General features: G+C 41.8%; 1 protein-coding gene and 1 pseudogene across 1 annotated transcript in view; one reads left to right on the forward strand and one right to left on the reverse strand.

Moving 5' to 3' along the window:
• Positions 1-5,955: 5,955 nt before the first annotated feature.
• Positions 5,956-12,710, reverse strand: part of BST1 (bone marrow stromal cell antigen 1) — a 32,399-nt gene continuing 25,644 nt past the window's right edge. The window contains exon 9 of the mRNA XM_050791663.1: positions 5,956-6,388. Coding sequence (XP_050647620.1) covers positions 6,283-6,388 — 106 coding nt within the window. The 3' untranslated portion in view covers positions 5,956-6,282. The remainder of the gene's footprint in view (positions 6,389-12,710) is intronic.
• LOC126955025 (60S ribosomal protein L10a-like) lies at positions 6,490-7,151 on the forward strand (annotated as a pseudogene).

The following is a 12,710-nucleotide window of genomic DNA, read 5'->3' on the forward strand; positions in this document are numbered from 1 at the left end:
GGACACAGACCTAGTAAGGCAGTTTAGGGGCAAATGGAAAGATCTTGAATAGCAGATTTATTTTATTTTATTTTATTTATTTATTTTTTGGAGACAGAGTCTCACTCTATCACCCAGGCTGGAGTGCAGTGAAGCAATCTTGGCTCACTGCAACCTCTGCCTCCCCGGTTCAAGCTATTCTCCTGCCTCAACCTTTGGAGTACCTGGGATTACACGCACGTGCCACCACGCCCAGCTAATTTTTGTATTTTTAGTATAGACAGGGTTTCACCATGTTGTCCAGGGCTCCTGACCTCAAGTGATCCACCCACCTTGGCCTCTCAAAGTGCTGGAATTATAGGCATGAGCCACTGGGCCTGGCTTCTTGAACAGCAGATTGTAAAATTTGAAATCTATCTTGCCAAGGGTAGGAAACCATTGCTGATTTTGAGCAAGAGGGCAATGCACTCAGGACCCTAGCGTAGGACATTGCTCTGGCAGCATTGTGGAAGTTAGGCTGAAGGAGAAACCAAGCAGAAGCAGAGAGACCAGTCAGGAGGCAATGATATGTTTGAAACTTGTGATTTACCTTGTGCAAAGGCTAGCACTGGCAGTTGAATGGTTCTGCTCTGGGCTGCGCTCCTAATGTCCCACATAGCCTCTTAGGTCTAAAAATATAAATATGAGCATAAAAACACATAGAAAAATGTCTGATACTCTGCATGTGGTATGACAGATGAGATTTATTGCCTTCTTCCTAATTTTTCTGTGTTGTGTAGATTTTTTCAAGTAAGCAACCATTATTACTCTTATATTCAGGAAAAAGTGAAGTTATGTTTAGTTTTTAAAAATAAAGCCTTATTTTTTCCTGTGGAACTCAAAATGGCATTTCTGTAATTGAGTCGCAGGTCACTGTGCTGTGAGTGGCTAAGTCCCCTGGTAACCCAGGCAACATGAAGGCAGCAGACACTGTGTTCTCCAAGCTTGGCCTAAGAGACACCCCTTGGCTGGGGCTCCCATGGGATTGGCCTGAGGAGCCAGACGGTCCTGAGACAAACCATGAATTATGAATTGGAAGTTGGTTGGTTGGGTCTTTTTCTCTTTCTCTGAGTACCCAAAAGTCTTATGCTGCTTGTCATCTTCCCTCACTGCTCCCCTCACACACCCTAGCAATATCACACACTTCAAGTGTTTTATGGAAGTATGGCATAAATACAGGAAAGCATGGCACACCATGCTATTAATCTTCCCTTGTACCCTCCTTGGCCTCCTCCAACAAAAGAATGCTAAATAATCCCCCACCCTGTGTTGTCCTCTATTAAACTTAGTTTATTCACACATGGAAGGTCTACTTCATCGAGGCAGGGCTAGGCTAGGGCTGCAAAGATGGGTGAGTCTACAAAGAAGCCACAGTCCCAGGGTGAAGTCAGGCAAGGACCCAAATAATGCTAACACCATGGAGATGGGCCCGGTTAGGGAATTATTTGCTCTTTTTCAGGGAGAGAGGTCAACAGAAGGATCCAGGGAGGAGGTGATGTTTAAGGTATGTCTTAGTGTCTGCCAGATGGGAGACAGGGCAGGAAGGAAAATCAACACAGAGAGACCAACATATTCAAAGACCCTGAGGAGGGAGAGAGTAGAGAGCACGTCTGGGTAGAGCACCAAGCAACTTGGTTAGAGGAGCCCAGCTGAGCACACCTTCTGTAAGAAGCTGATACCACTTTTACAATACACACCAGTGGCTAACCAAATGAACATTCCACCACATGCCAGATTTTCATGGATTTCATTTCTCTGCAGTCTCCCTTCCCATAGTCTCTTTCCTTAACCCTTCTGAGTGTGGCCTGGTTCCCGCTCCTGCCTGCTCCCTGTGGCAGTGTCTGACTGAAACCAGCCCAGCTGGCCCAGAGAAGAGATGTCTACTGTTTTTTGGATAAACATGAAAATTGACCCTCTCATCTTAAAGGTTGAAACTTACATTTGTCTTATCTGAATTCCTTCCTCAGGAAACTGACCCTTAGGCCACCCAGTTAGTATCAAGGAACCAAAACTCACCAGACCACCACATCCACACAATTAGATGCCAGACCCTTCATCAATCATGATTCCTATTTAGCAGCTTCTCTTCCTTACCCCTCCCTCATTCCTGTTTTCTCACATATAGTTACATTTCCTTCCTGCTATATAAACCCCTAAGTTTAGTCGACTGGCCAAGGAGACAATTTTGAGACTGATCTCCCCTTCTTCTTGGCTGCAGCACCCAAAAAAGCCTTCTTCTCTGGCAATGCTCATCTCAGTGACTTGCTTTCGGTGCATTGAGCAGCAGGACCTAGAGAAAACCCTGGTGTTTCGGTAATGCTACCAAAACCTGGCCCCATAGCATCCCACGGAGGAAGGAATCCACTGTTTTGCCAGGTGCTTTGGAGTATGCTGGTCATGGAAACTGGAAGGCATGACAAGTATAAGTCAGTGAATGCTTGCTGTGGTCATGACGAAGGTGACCGATGGTTACAGTCAAGTAGCCTGGCCCCTCCTGCAATGTAGGGACAACCCCTGGATTGAGCACCAGGGGCAGGGCAGACCTGTGTGTAGACCCCACAAAGTGGGGGTAATGATGGGAGATGAAAAGTCGGAAGAGAAAGAGGCAGAAGGCACAGGAAACAAGTTAAAAAGCCATTGTGTGATTTCAAATGAAAGAGGCTGAAGTCAGCCCAATGTCTGAGAGGATCTCTAGATATTCACAAGGTTGAGTTTTAAATACATTGTGTTTTCTCTATTAGGTTGGTGCAAGTAATTGCAGTTTTTGCCATTAAAAGTAATATCAGGCTTTTTTGTTTTTCAAATAGCAGGGTTTTTTTTTGTTGTTGTTTGTTTGTTTGTTTATTTTTTTGAGAGAGAGATTCTCACTCTGTCATCCAAGCTGGAGTGCTCTGGCGCGATCTCAGCTCACTGCAACCTCCATCTTCCAGGTTCAAGCAATTTTCCTGCTTTGCCTCCCAAGTAGCTGGGCAGGCACACACCAACACACCCAGCTAATTTTTGTATTTTTAGTGGAGACGGGGTTTCACTATGTTGCCCAGGCTGGTCTCAAACTCCTGACCTCAAGTTTTTGCCCCTACTTTTAATGGCAAAAACCACAATTATTTTTGCACCAACCTAATATATATCTATATACATGCAATAACCATAAAGCTGTGTGTTTTCCTAGTTTTATAGTGAATATTTGGTCAAGTGTCCACAAAAATTGAGTAACGACACTGCCAGGAGGATCTCTCCAGAGATGGGGGTGGCAGGGTAAGGAAGAGAGAGCTTGGTATTCAGAACTGTAGGGCTGGAGAGATGTCCTGCTGCTGCCGGGGGTCACCAGGGGCTGCATGGTCGTTTTCTCTACAGAGATCTATAGCACCCTACAGGAAGGTAAGGAGCTCCTCTGCCACTTGCTGGCCCTGGGGCATCAGAATTAGAATCATCAGCTTTCAAGCCTAACGACCCACACTTGCTTTAGGTCAAACAAGCAGTAAAGAGATAACAGAAGTGTCTGTGATGAGCTTTTGGTTTTGTTTTTCCCTTCTGGAAATGTTTTATGTTGGGTCAAATTACTACACATATGATGTGTGTGTCTGTGTGTGTGTGTGTGTGTGTGTGTGTGTTTTCTCTTTTTCTGATAATAAAAGCAACACATACTCATTGGAGAAAATTTGGAAAACACAAAAATATCAAAAGTCAGATATAAAATAAGACCACCGTTTGGAGAAAACTGCTTGGCCTTTTGGTTTATTTTCTTTTGTGTCGTTCATTTATAATATATGTATATCATCTGCACACACATTCATAATATATTAAATTTGTATCATACTTTAGACGTTTGCATCATACGATAAAGTTTTATATTTTATCTCTTACACATTTTCCTATGTGATTAAATGTTCTTTGAAAACATTTCTTTTTAGCTTACATAAAATAAAATTTACTCTTTTTCATATACAGGTCCATGAGTGTTGACAAACACATGGATTCATGCAGTCACTACCACAATCAAGACACAGAGCAGTTCCATCGCTCCCCAAATTTTTCTCTCAGTGTCACTTTGCAGTCAGCTCCTCCCTCTAGTCCTAATCATCCTCAACCCCCACAATCACTGGTCTGCCCTCCGCTCCTACAGTTCCACCTTTTTGAGGATCTCATATAAATAGAATCATACAGCTGGTATCCTTTTGGTGTGGCAGCTCTCACATTTTAGTTTCATCCATATTGCTGCATATATCAAGGTAGTTACCTTTATTGCTGAGTAGTATTCCATGGTATAGATTTACCAGTTAGTTTATTCATTCACCATTTGAAGAACATTTGAATTGGTAAACATGGCTTTTACTTGTTGAATGATACTCCATTCTACAAATATATTAAAACCCATGTAAATGGTTCTGATATGGTTTGGCTCTGTATCCCCACCTAAATTTCATATTGAATTGTTGAAGGTGAGGCCTGGTGGGAGGTGATTGGCTCATGTAGGTGGTTTCTAATGGTTTAGCACCATCCCCCTAGTGCTGTCTCATGACAGAGTTCTCACAAGATCTGGTTGTTTGAAAGCATGTAGCACCTCCCCCTTCACTCCCTTCCTCCTTCTCTGGCCATGTAAGACATGCCTGCTTCCCTTTTGCCTTCCACAATGATCAAAAGTTTCCTGAGGCCTCCCCAGCCATGCTTCCTGTAAGCCTGTGGAAGTGAGAGGTGAAGACAGCTGGACTTCCTGGGTCGAGTGGGGACTTGGAGAACTTTTCTGTCTAGCTAAATGATTGTAAATGCACTCATCAGCACCAATCAGTGCTCTGTGTCTAGCTAAAGGATTGTAAATGCACCAATTAGCACTCTGTAAAAACGCACCAATCAGCACTCTGTGTCTAGCTAAAGGATTATAAATACACCAATCATCACTCTGTAAAAAGGACCAATCAGCACTCTGTAAAATGGACCAATCAGCAGGACGTGGGTGGGGCCAAATAAAGGCATAAAAGCTGGCCACAGAGCCAGCAATGGCAATCCACTTGGGTCCCCCACCGTGTGGAAGTTGTGTTCTTTTGCTCTTTACAATAAATCTTGCTGCTGCTCACTCTTTGGGTCCACACCACCTTTAAGAGCTGTAACACTCACCGCAAAGGTCCACAGCTTCATTCTTAAAGTCAGCGAGACCACGAACCCATCAGAAGGAAGAAACTCCGGGCACGTCTGAAGGAACAAACTCCAGACACACCATCTTTAAGAGCTGTAACACTACCACGAAGGTCCACGGCTTCATTCTTGAAGTCAGCGAGACCAAGAACCCACCAGAAGGAACCAATTCTGGACACAGAACTGTGAGTCAATTAAACCTCTTTTTAATTTTTGTTGTAAATTACCCAGTCTCAGGTAGTTCTTTACAGCAATGCAAGAACAAACTAATACAAGTTCCAAACAGTTTCAGTAAATATGTAAATATTGCTGGACATTTTGGGTTTTTCCCTCATTATAAGTAACAATTATGGCTGGGTGTGGTGGCTCACGCCTGTAATCCTAGCACTTTGGGAGGCTGGGGCGGGTGGATCACCTTAGATCAGGAGTTTGAGACTGGCCTGGCCAACATGGTGGCCAACATGGTGAAACCCTGTCTCTACTAAAAATACAAAAATTAGCTGGGCATGGTGGCAGTCACCTGCAATCCCAGCTACTCGGGAGGCTGAGGCAGGAGAATCGCTTGAATTCTGGAAGTGGAGGTTGCAGTGAGCTGAGATCTCACCACTTCACTCCAGCCTGGGCAAAGGAGTGAAACTCTGTCTCTCAAAACAAAAAGGAACCAGTAACTGAACATCTTTATACCAAATAAATGAAATCTTTGCAGACAAAATATATATGCATACATTTATATAGTACACATATATCTTAAGTGATCAACAAGCATGCAGTGTGTGTGGAGATACAGGAGATACAGGAAAATATAGATGATGTAAAATACAGCTTTATTAGAATTCTCTAAAAATGTTTGATAATATACAAGCAGTCTGACTCCCAGTGCTTTGTGTCATTATAAAAATAAGAAAATAACTTGCTTTAATTCTAATGCAGCATTTTTTAATCTGCCAAATAAAACTAATTTCTTGTTTCTGAAATCCTGTGCATATGTCTCATTGAAATACCATTTCAGGACATCGTTTTCCCCGCAAAGAGCTTCTTTAGACAACAGAATCATTTGGTATACACAGAACAGGAATGATGATTGCAAGGGGAGGCTGCAGGGCTGGGGGAGGGTTAGAGCAACACAGTTCACAGTTACCGTTGAGTCCCGGAAGCCAGCACCAGAAGGAGGGGAATGATAAGAACCGCACTTTGTTCTGCATAAAGACTTGGGGCTTTTCTTTGAGTAGTGGCTGCTGCCCTGCAAATTAACAAGGAAATAGAGAAAGTGTCAGTATTGGTGTATGGAATCTACACTCAAAAATATATGTGCAGTATTAGTCTCTTTTCTGGTTAGCGTGGAGGGAGAAGCCAGGAGCAGCAGTCTCCCGTGACACCCTGTAGGAGGCGGTGCGGGAAGTCCTGCATCGGAACCAGCGCAAGGACCCCAAGTTTCTGGAGACGGTGGAGTTGCAGATCAGCTTGAAGAACTATGACTTCCCAGAAGGACAAGTGATTCTCGGGCACCGTCAGGCTTAAGTCCACTCCCCGCCCCAAGTTCTCCGTGTGTGTCCTGAAAACCAGCAGCACTGTGACAAGGTGAAGGCTGTGGATATCCCCCACATGGAAAACAAAGTACTGAGAAAACTCAACAAGAATAGAAAATTGGTCAAGAAGCTGGCCAAGAGTATGATGCATTTTTGGCCTCAGAGTCTCTGATCAAGCACATCCCAGGAATTCTCGGCCCAGGTCTAAATAAGGCAGGAAATTTCCCCTCCCTGCTCGCACACAACAAAAACATGGTGGCCAAAGTGGATGAGATGAAGTGCGTAATCAAGTTCCAAATGAAGAAGGTGTTATGTCTGGCTGTGGCTGTTGGCCACGTGAAAAGGACAGACAATGAGCTTGTGTGTAACATTCACCTGCCTGTCAACTTCTTGGTGACATTGCTCAAGAAAAACTGGCAGAAAAACTGGCAGAATGTCCTGGCCTTATATATCAAGAGCACCATAGGCAAGCCCTAGCACCTATATTAAGGCACATTTGAATAAATTATACTGCTACCAGTAAAAAAAAAAAAAAAAAAAGAAAGAAAGAAAAAAAAAAAAAGCAAATTGTGCACACCGTGGAGAAATTTACATAGTATATAGGAAGTTATAAAGTGGAAAGTAAAAGTCTCTTAGTCTCTCCATTTGCATTTTCCATAGAAAACCAACTTTGACAGTTTGAGTTCTCTTTCCAGGAATGCAATGCACACATGCATGCTAAACCTGCCTAATAGAACTAATTCCTATTTCTGAAATCCTAAGCACACATGTCATTGAAATACCATCTCAAGACATTGTTTCCCGAGCAAAAACCTTCTCTAGACAACAGGACCTGCTGCTGCCCTGCAAGTTATCCTTAAATGTCTTTAGATATCCTTTTATCTAAGCACAAAAGGAATCTACAACGTGTGTTGCATCATATCTTGAACATGCTTCCATATTGGTACACAGGGAGTTAACTCATTCTTCCTTGTGGATGAATTTTTATTGTATGAATGGAACACGGTGTTAGCCAGGTTCCCTACTGATGGCTACGTTATCAGAGTTTAAGTGTCCTGACACAAAGACATCAACAGAGGGCCTGCCCAAAATATGGACCCTATTCATAGTAAACAGCATCTTACCACTGGGTTTGTAAAAACAGAAATTACTGAATTCTTTTAAACTAACTAAAATATGAGTTTTTAAAATTATGAGACCATCTAATGTTGGCTTGGAAATATATCCCATGGCTCTGGACTAGCGGCCCTGTCCTTAAAAGTTCCTGACTCCATTTGAATGCTGGTCCCCCTTTCTTTTTTGCTAAAGAAATCTCACCCACAGGTTTGTATTAGGGCTCCACCTACTGGACATTTTGTACAATTGCACCTGTGATGCAGTTAATGTCCCAGACTTGATTCACTCAAAATTTAAAATGACTTTTGCTTTCAAATAATTAACTAATTAACATAAGGTTACATTTTTCTTTACTTTTAAAAAAAATAAAATGACACATAATTAAATACACTAATAATTACAGTCTCCCTTCATCTTTTGCCAGTTCCTATTCCTTTGCCTAGAGGGAACCCACAGTTAGCAGCTTGGAGTTTACTTTCTCAGACCTATTTCTATCACTTACATCCATTATCATGCACAAATAGAAATATGCTGTTTTGCTTTCTTCTGCTTTACATGTCTGGGTTCATATTCTGTGCATTGGTTTGTCACTTTGTAACTTAAAAAGCTTTTCTTGTCAATGTGAGACTATACTTGAGGGGTAACTGCACTGTTTGCAGTTACTTTGATTTTTAAAATTAATTCTTGTTATTACATTTATACACTCAAAAGCCTAATTTTCCCATGCCCTTTTATTTAATTTACAAATCACACTGTACTATTTAAAAACCTAGTGAACTCTGACAGTCACTCTTAAGGATGTGTCACAGTTACTTAATTCACATGATGTTTTAAACTCAAGTTATTTCAGGTTAAATTATTATTATTATTCTTTGAGAAAGGGTCTCATTCTGTCACCCAGGCTGGAGTGCAGTGGCGTGACTACAGCTCACTGAAGCATTGACCCTCCTGGGTTTAGAGAATCCTCCTGCCTCAGACTCCTGAGTAGCTGGGACCATAGGTGCACACCAACATACCCAACTAATTTTTTGTTTGTTTGCTTGTAGAGGCGGGGTCTCACCATGTTGCCTAGGCTGGTCTTGAATGCCTGGACTCAAGTGATCCTCCCACATTGACCTCTGAAAGTGCTAGGGTTACAGGCATGAGCCACTGGGCAAGGCTTCAGGTTATTTTTGACTTAAGTATTAAAATATTATATCTTTTTAAAAAATTTTTAAATGACTTTAAATTAGCCAAACTTTCTCAATTACTTGATTGTAGTAAACCTAATAAATGTATAAAATTTAATCTTAATTATTTTACAAATTCCACTACTGGTTCAAAACTTAGTAAAATTCTCTTATAACTTCCTACTAAAAGTCCCAAGCCTAAAATCAGTTACTTGGCTGGGCATGGTGGTTCACACCTATAATCCCAGCACTTTGGGAGGCCAAGGCAGGAGGATCACCTAAAGTCAGGAGTTTGAGACCAGCCTGGCCAACATGGTAAAACCTCATCTCCACTAAAAATACAAAAGTCAGCCAGGCGTGGTGGCTCACATTTGTAGTCCCAGCTACTCGGCAGGCTGTGGCAGGAGAATCACTTGAGCCCGGGAGGTGGAGGCTGCAGGGATGAGCCAAGATCAAGCCACTGAACTCTAGCCTGGGTGACAGAGCGAGACTCCATCAAAAAAAAAAAAGGAAGGAAGGAAGGAAGGAAAAAAGAAAAGAAAAATTTCCAGTAGTGGTGGCGTGGGCCTCTAGTCTCAGCCACATGAGAGGACGAGGCAGGAGGATCACTTGAACCCACGAGGTTGAGACTACAATAAGCCATGATCACACCACTGCACTCCATGCCTGGATGACAGAGTGAGAACCTGTCTCCAAAAAAAAAAAAAAAAAAAGGAAAAAGAAAAAGAATTAGTTACTTAATAGTAACCCATATACTGGCATCGCAGGTTTAATCCAACAGCTGTTCTTATATGCTACATTCTCTAAAATATTGCCAATAATTAAATACCAAAACATACAGATTGTCCCTAAATTTACCACAAAACAATAACATGGGTGGATTTACATCAACAGTTGTTTATTTCATTTGAAACTTTTTCAGATTAAAAGCCCTTTACCCCACTATTCCTAAACAAGTAGAGATGAGTAGTCCTGTCTCTGCGGCCTGGGGCATTTAGGACAGAGACTTCTGGCCAAGTTAAGAGATCTGATGTTTGCCCTTGGCCCTCAGCACCACATTGAGTCCTCATTCCAATACTATATGTCTGTTTTCTCATAGCATCACCAATCCTGCAGATTAAAAGTCTACTGAATTTTTGGCCAATATTATAATCTATAAGCGCTAAGGTTGGTGCTTATTGACCTTATAATCTAAGGTTTCCTCTTAGATTATTCATGTGGTCTTCTGCTTGCCATATGATTATTCTACCATTGTCCTTAAGAGCTACATTCTACTCTCTCCAGTAAGTATACCCTTTGATGTAACCATTTACTTGTCAGTGGATATTTGGGTCTAGTTCCCAATATTTCAGTATTATAAAGAATGCTCTGGCGAACATATTTGAGCTTATAAGCTGTATGCGCCTTTTGAATCACTTCTTTAGAATAGGGCACCAAAAGTACCCTAAAGTCTGACCTAGGTCGAAGACTGTGATACTTTTCTAATTCTTGACGCATATTGTCAAATTGTTTTCCCAAAGCACTTTATCAATTTACAGTGATATCAAGCTTGAATAACATCTCTAAAACACTTTTCTGCTATGTTTTAATGTATGTCAAAAAAGTTTAGGTGAAAATGACACCTTGCTGAATTTGTATTCCATTATTATTAGAGCGATTAAATAATCTTGTACATTTGCTATTTGTGGTTTCTCTTTTGTAAATTATCCATGAATATTCACTACTAGAATGTTTAAAAAAAGAGATTAGTAAAATTCCTGCCAGGGTGATGAAAGTTGGAGAAAAACTTGGCAGAGTGAAAGAGAGTTTTATCCTTGACATTCAAAGGAATCGGGCAGAATTGTCAAAAAATGTCTACCAACAGTCACTGAAAGAATGCGCACACACAGGAAAGAACAGGTCAGGAACTGCAAACCCCTTACCTACCTGCTGTGGTGTGAGCCCCAGAGACACTTTAAGGCAGTGTGTTGTGGTAGGAAGAATGAGAACTTTACACACAGACAAACGTCGGTTTTGCTTCTGCCTCTGAGTTACACTGAGTGACCGCTTAATCTCTCTGAACCAGCATCATTGCTGACAATCAAACTGTCCTCCTTCCAGGAACGTGGTTGGAGTAAAATGAGATGATCACTCCAGAGTGCCAGCTGGAAGCCTGACACTGCAAAGTGCTCAGAAATACTGAGAAAACTCAGGAGGCTGAGGCAGGGGAATTGCTTGAACCCAGGAGGTGGAGGTTGCAATGAGCCGAGATCACGCCACTGCACTCCAGCCTGGGCGACAGAGCGAGACTCCGTCTCAGAAAAAAAAAAAAAAAAAAAAAAAAAAAAAAAGAAAAGAAAAAAAAAAAGAAATACCAAGGAGAAGTAAGAAGAGCTGCCCTCGTTCTCCTTATGCTTCCTGCAGCAGGGGAGCTAACCCAAGGCACTGGTGCTAGGATGGCACCATTTGCCCATTTCAGGAATGGTGGTGTAGGGTGCAATGGGTTTTACAACAAGGAATTTTACATGGTCTGTTTCTGTATAGGTTGATAGTCTTAATAATGAGACAAAGAGTAAACCCATACAATCCTAAGTAATTCTAACACCACGGACACTTCCCTATCCAAGCCTTACAAGGTTGCAGGTTCCTTAGAAAGTCTATACCACTAAATCTTTTCAACAACTTCATTCCCCCCTTTTCCACATAAGTGACCCACAGAAGGATTGTTTTTCTTGCAATCAAAACGTAGAACTTCTGCATATGCAGCCTCTGGGCACTTCTCTGAAGCTGTCGTAGAGCATTTGTCATTCCTTTTGGTTGCCCAGCACCTTTGAACGTCGTTCTTCTTAAATCTATGCCTTTCCAGGGTAGAATCCAATCATTCAGTCATTCATTCATCTATTTGGTGCATTCATTCATTCCTAAGTGTCTACCAGGTTACAAGCTCTGTTTTAGGTCCTTAGAATACCATCACCAGTGAACAAAACAGGTCAAAGTCCCTGACTTCCTGGAGCTCATGTTCTAACAGGTGGGAGGTGTTAAAGAATGAACTTCCCAGCATGGGTAATATAGTGAGACCTCATCTCTACAAAAAAAAAAAAAAAAAAACCACAAACTTAAAAGTTAGCTGGGCATAGTGGTGAGTGCCTGTTTCCCCAGCTATTTGGGAGGCTGAGATGGGAGGATCACGTGAGCCCAGGAGGTCAAGGCTGCAGTGAGCCGTAATTGTGCCACTGCACTACAGCCTGGGTGACAGAGAGAGACCTTGTCTCAAAAAAAAAATAAAAATAAAAATAAAAATTACAAAAAAAAAAGAATGAACTTCACAAGTAGGTCAGTCAGAAGATAAATACTATAAAAAAGAAAAAAATACAGTCACATGAGGGTTTTGAAGAGCCACAGTTGTGAGATGGAGGCTATAATTTTAAATATTGAGATCAGGGATCAGAGTAACCTCACGGAGGCTTTGTAGATAAGAAAACTGACAATTTCAGATCATCTGACTAACTCAGTAAGAACAGAGTGCTTACTGCTGCCAAAACGGTGTTTCCACAGGCCAATGAGCAAGAAAGCATGTAATATCTTACGGGAAGTGGATCAAAACTAGCCTTGAAATAAAAGTTCCAGGTGAGAAGCAGTGGGTGACGTGTCTGGAAAGAGTATGATGAACCTGGAAGATGGGACCAGAAGTCTGAACTTGGTGGTAGAGAACTTTGAAGGTTTTTGAGCAGCAGCGATGTGAGGGTGGACTTCATTTTCAGGTGAGGAAAGG

This window comes from Macaca thibetana, chromosome 5, assembly GCF_024542745.1.
Source record: "Macaca thibetana thibetana isolate TM-01 chromosome 5, ASM2454274v1, whole genome shotgun sequence".
NCBI lineage: Eukaryota > Metazoa > Chordata > Mammalia > Primates > Cercopithecidae > Macaca > Macaca thibetana.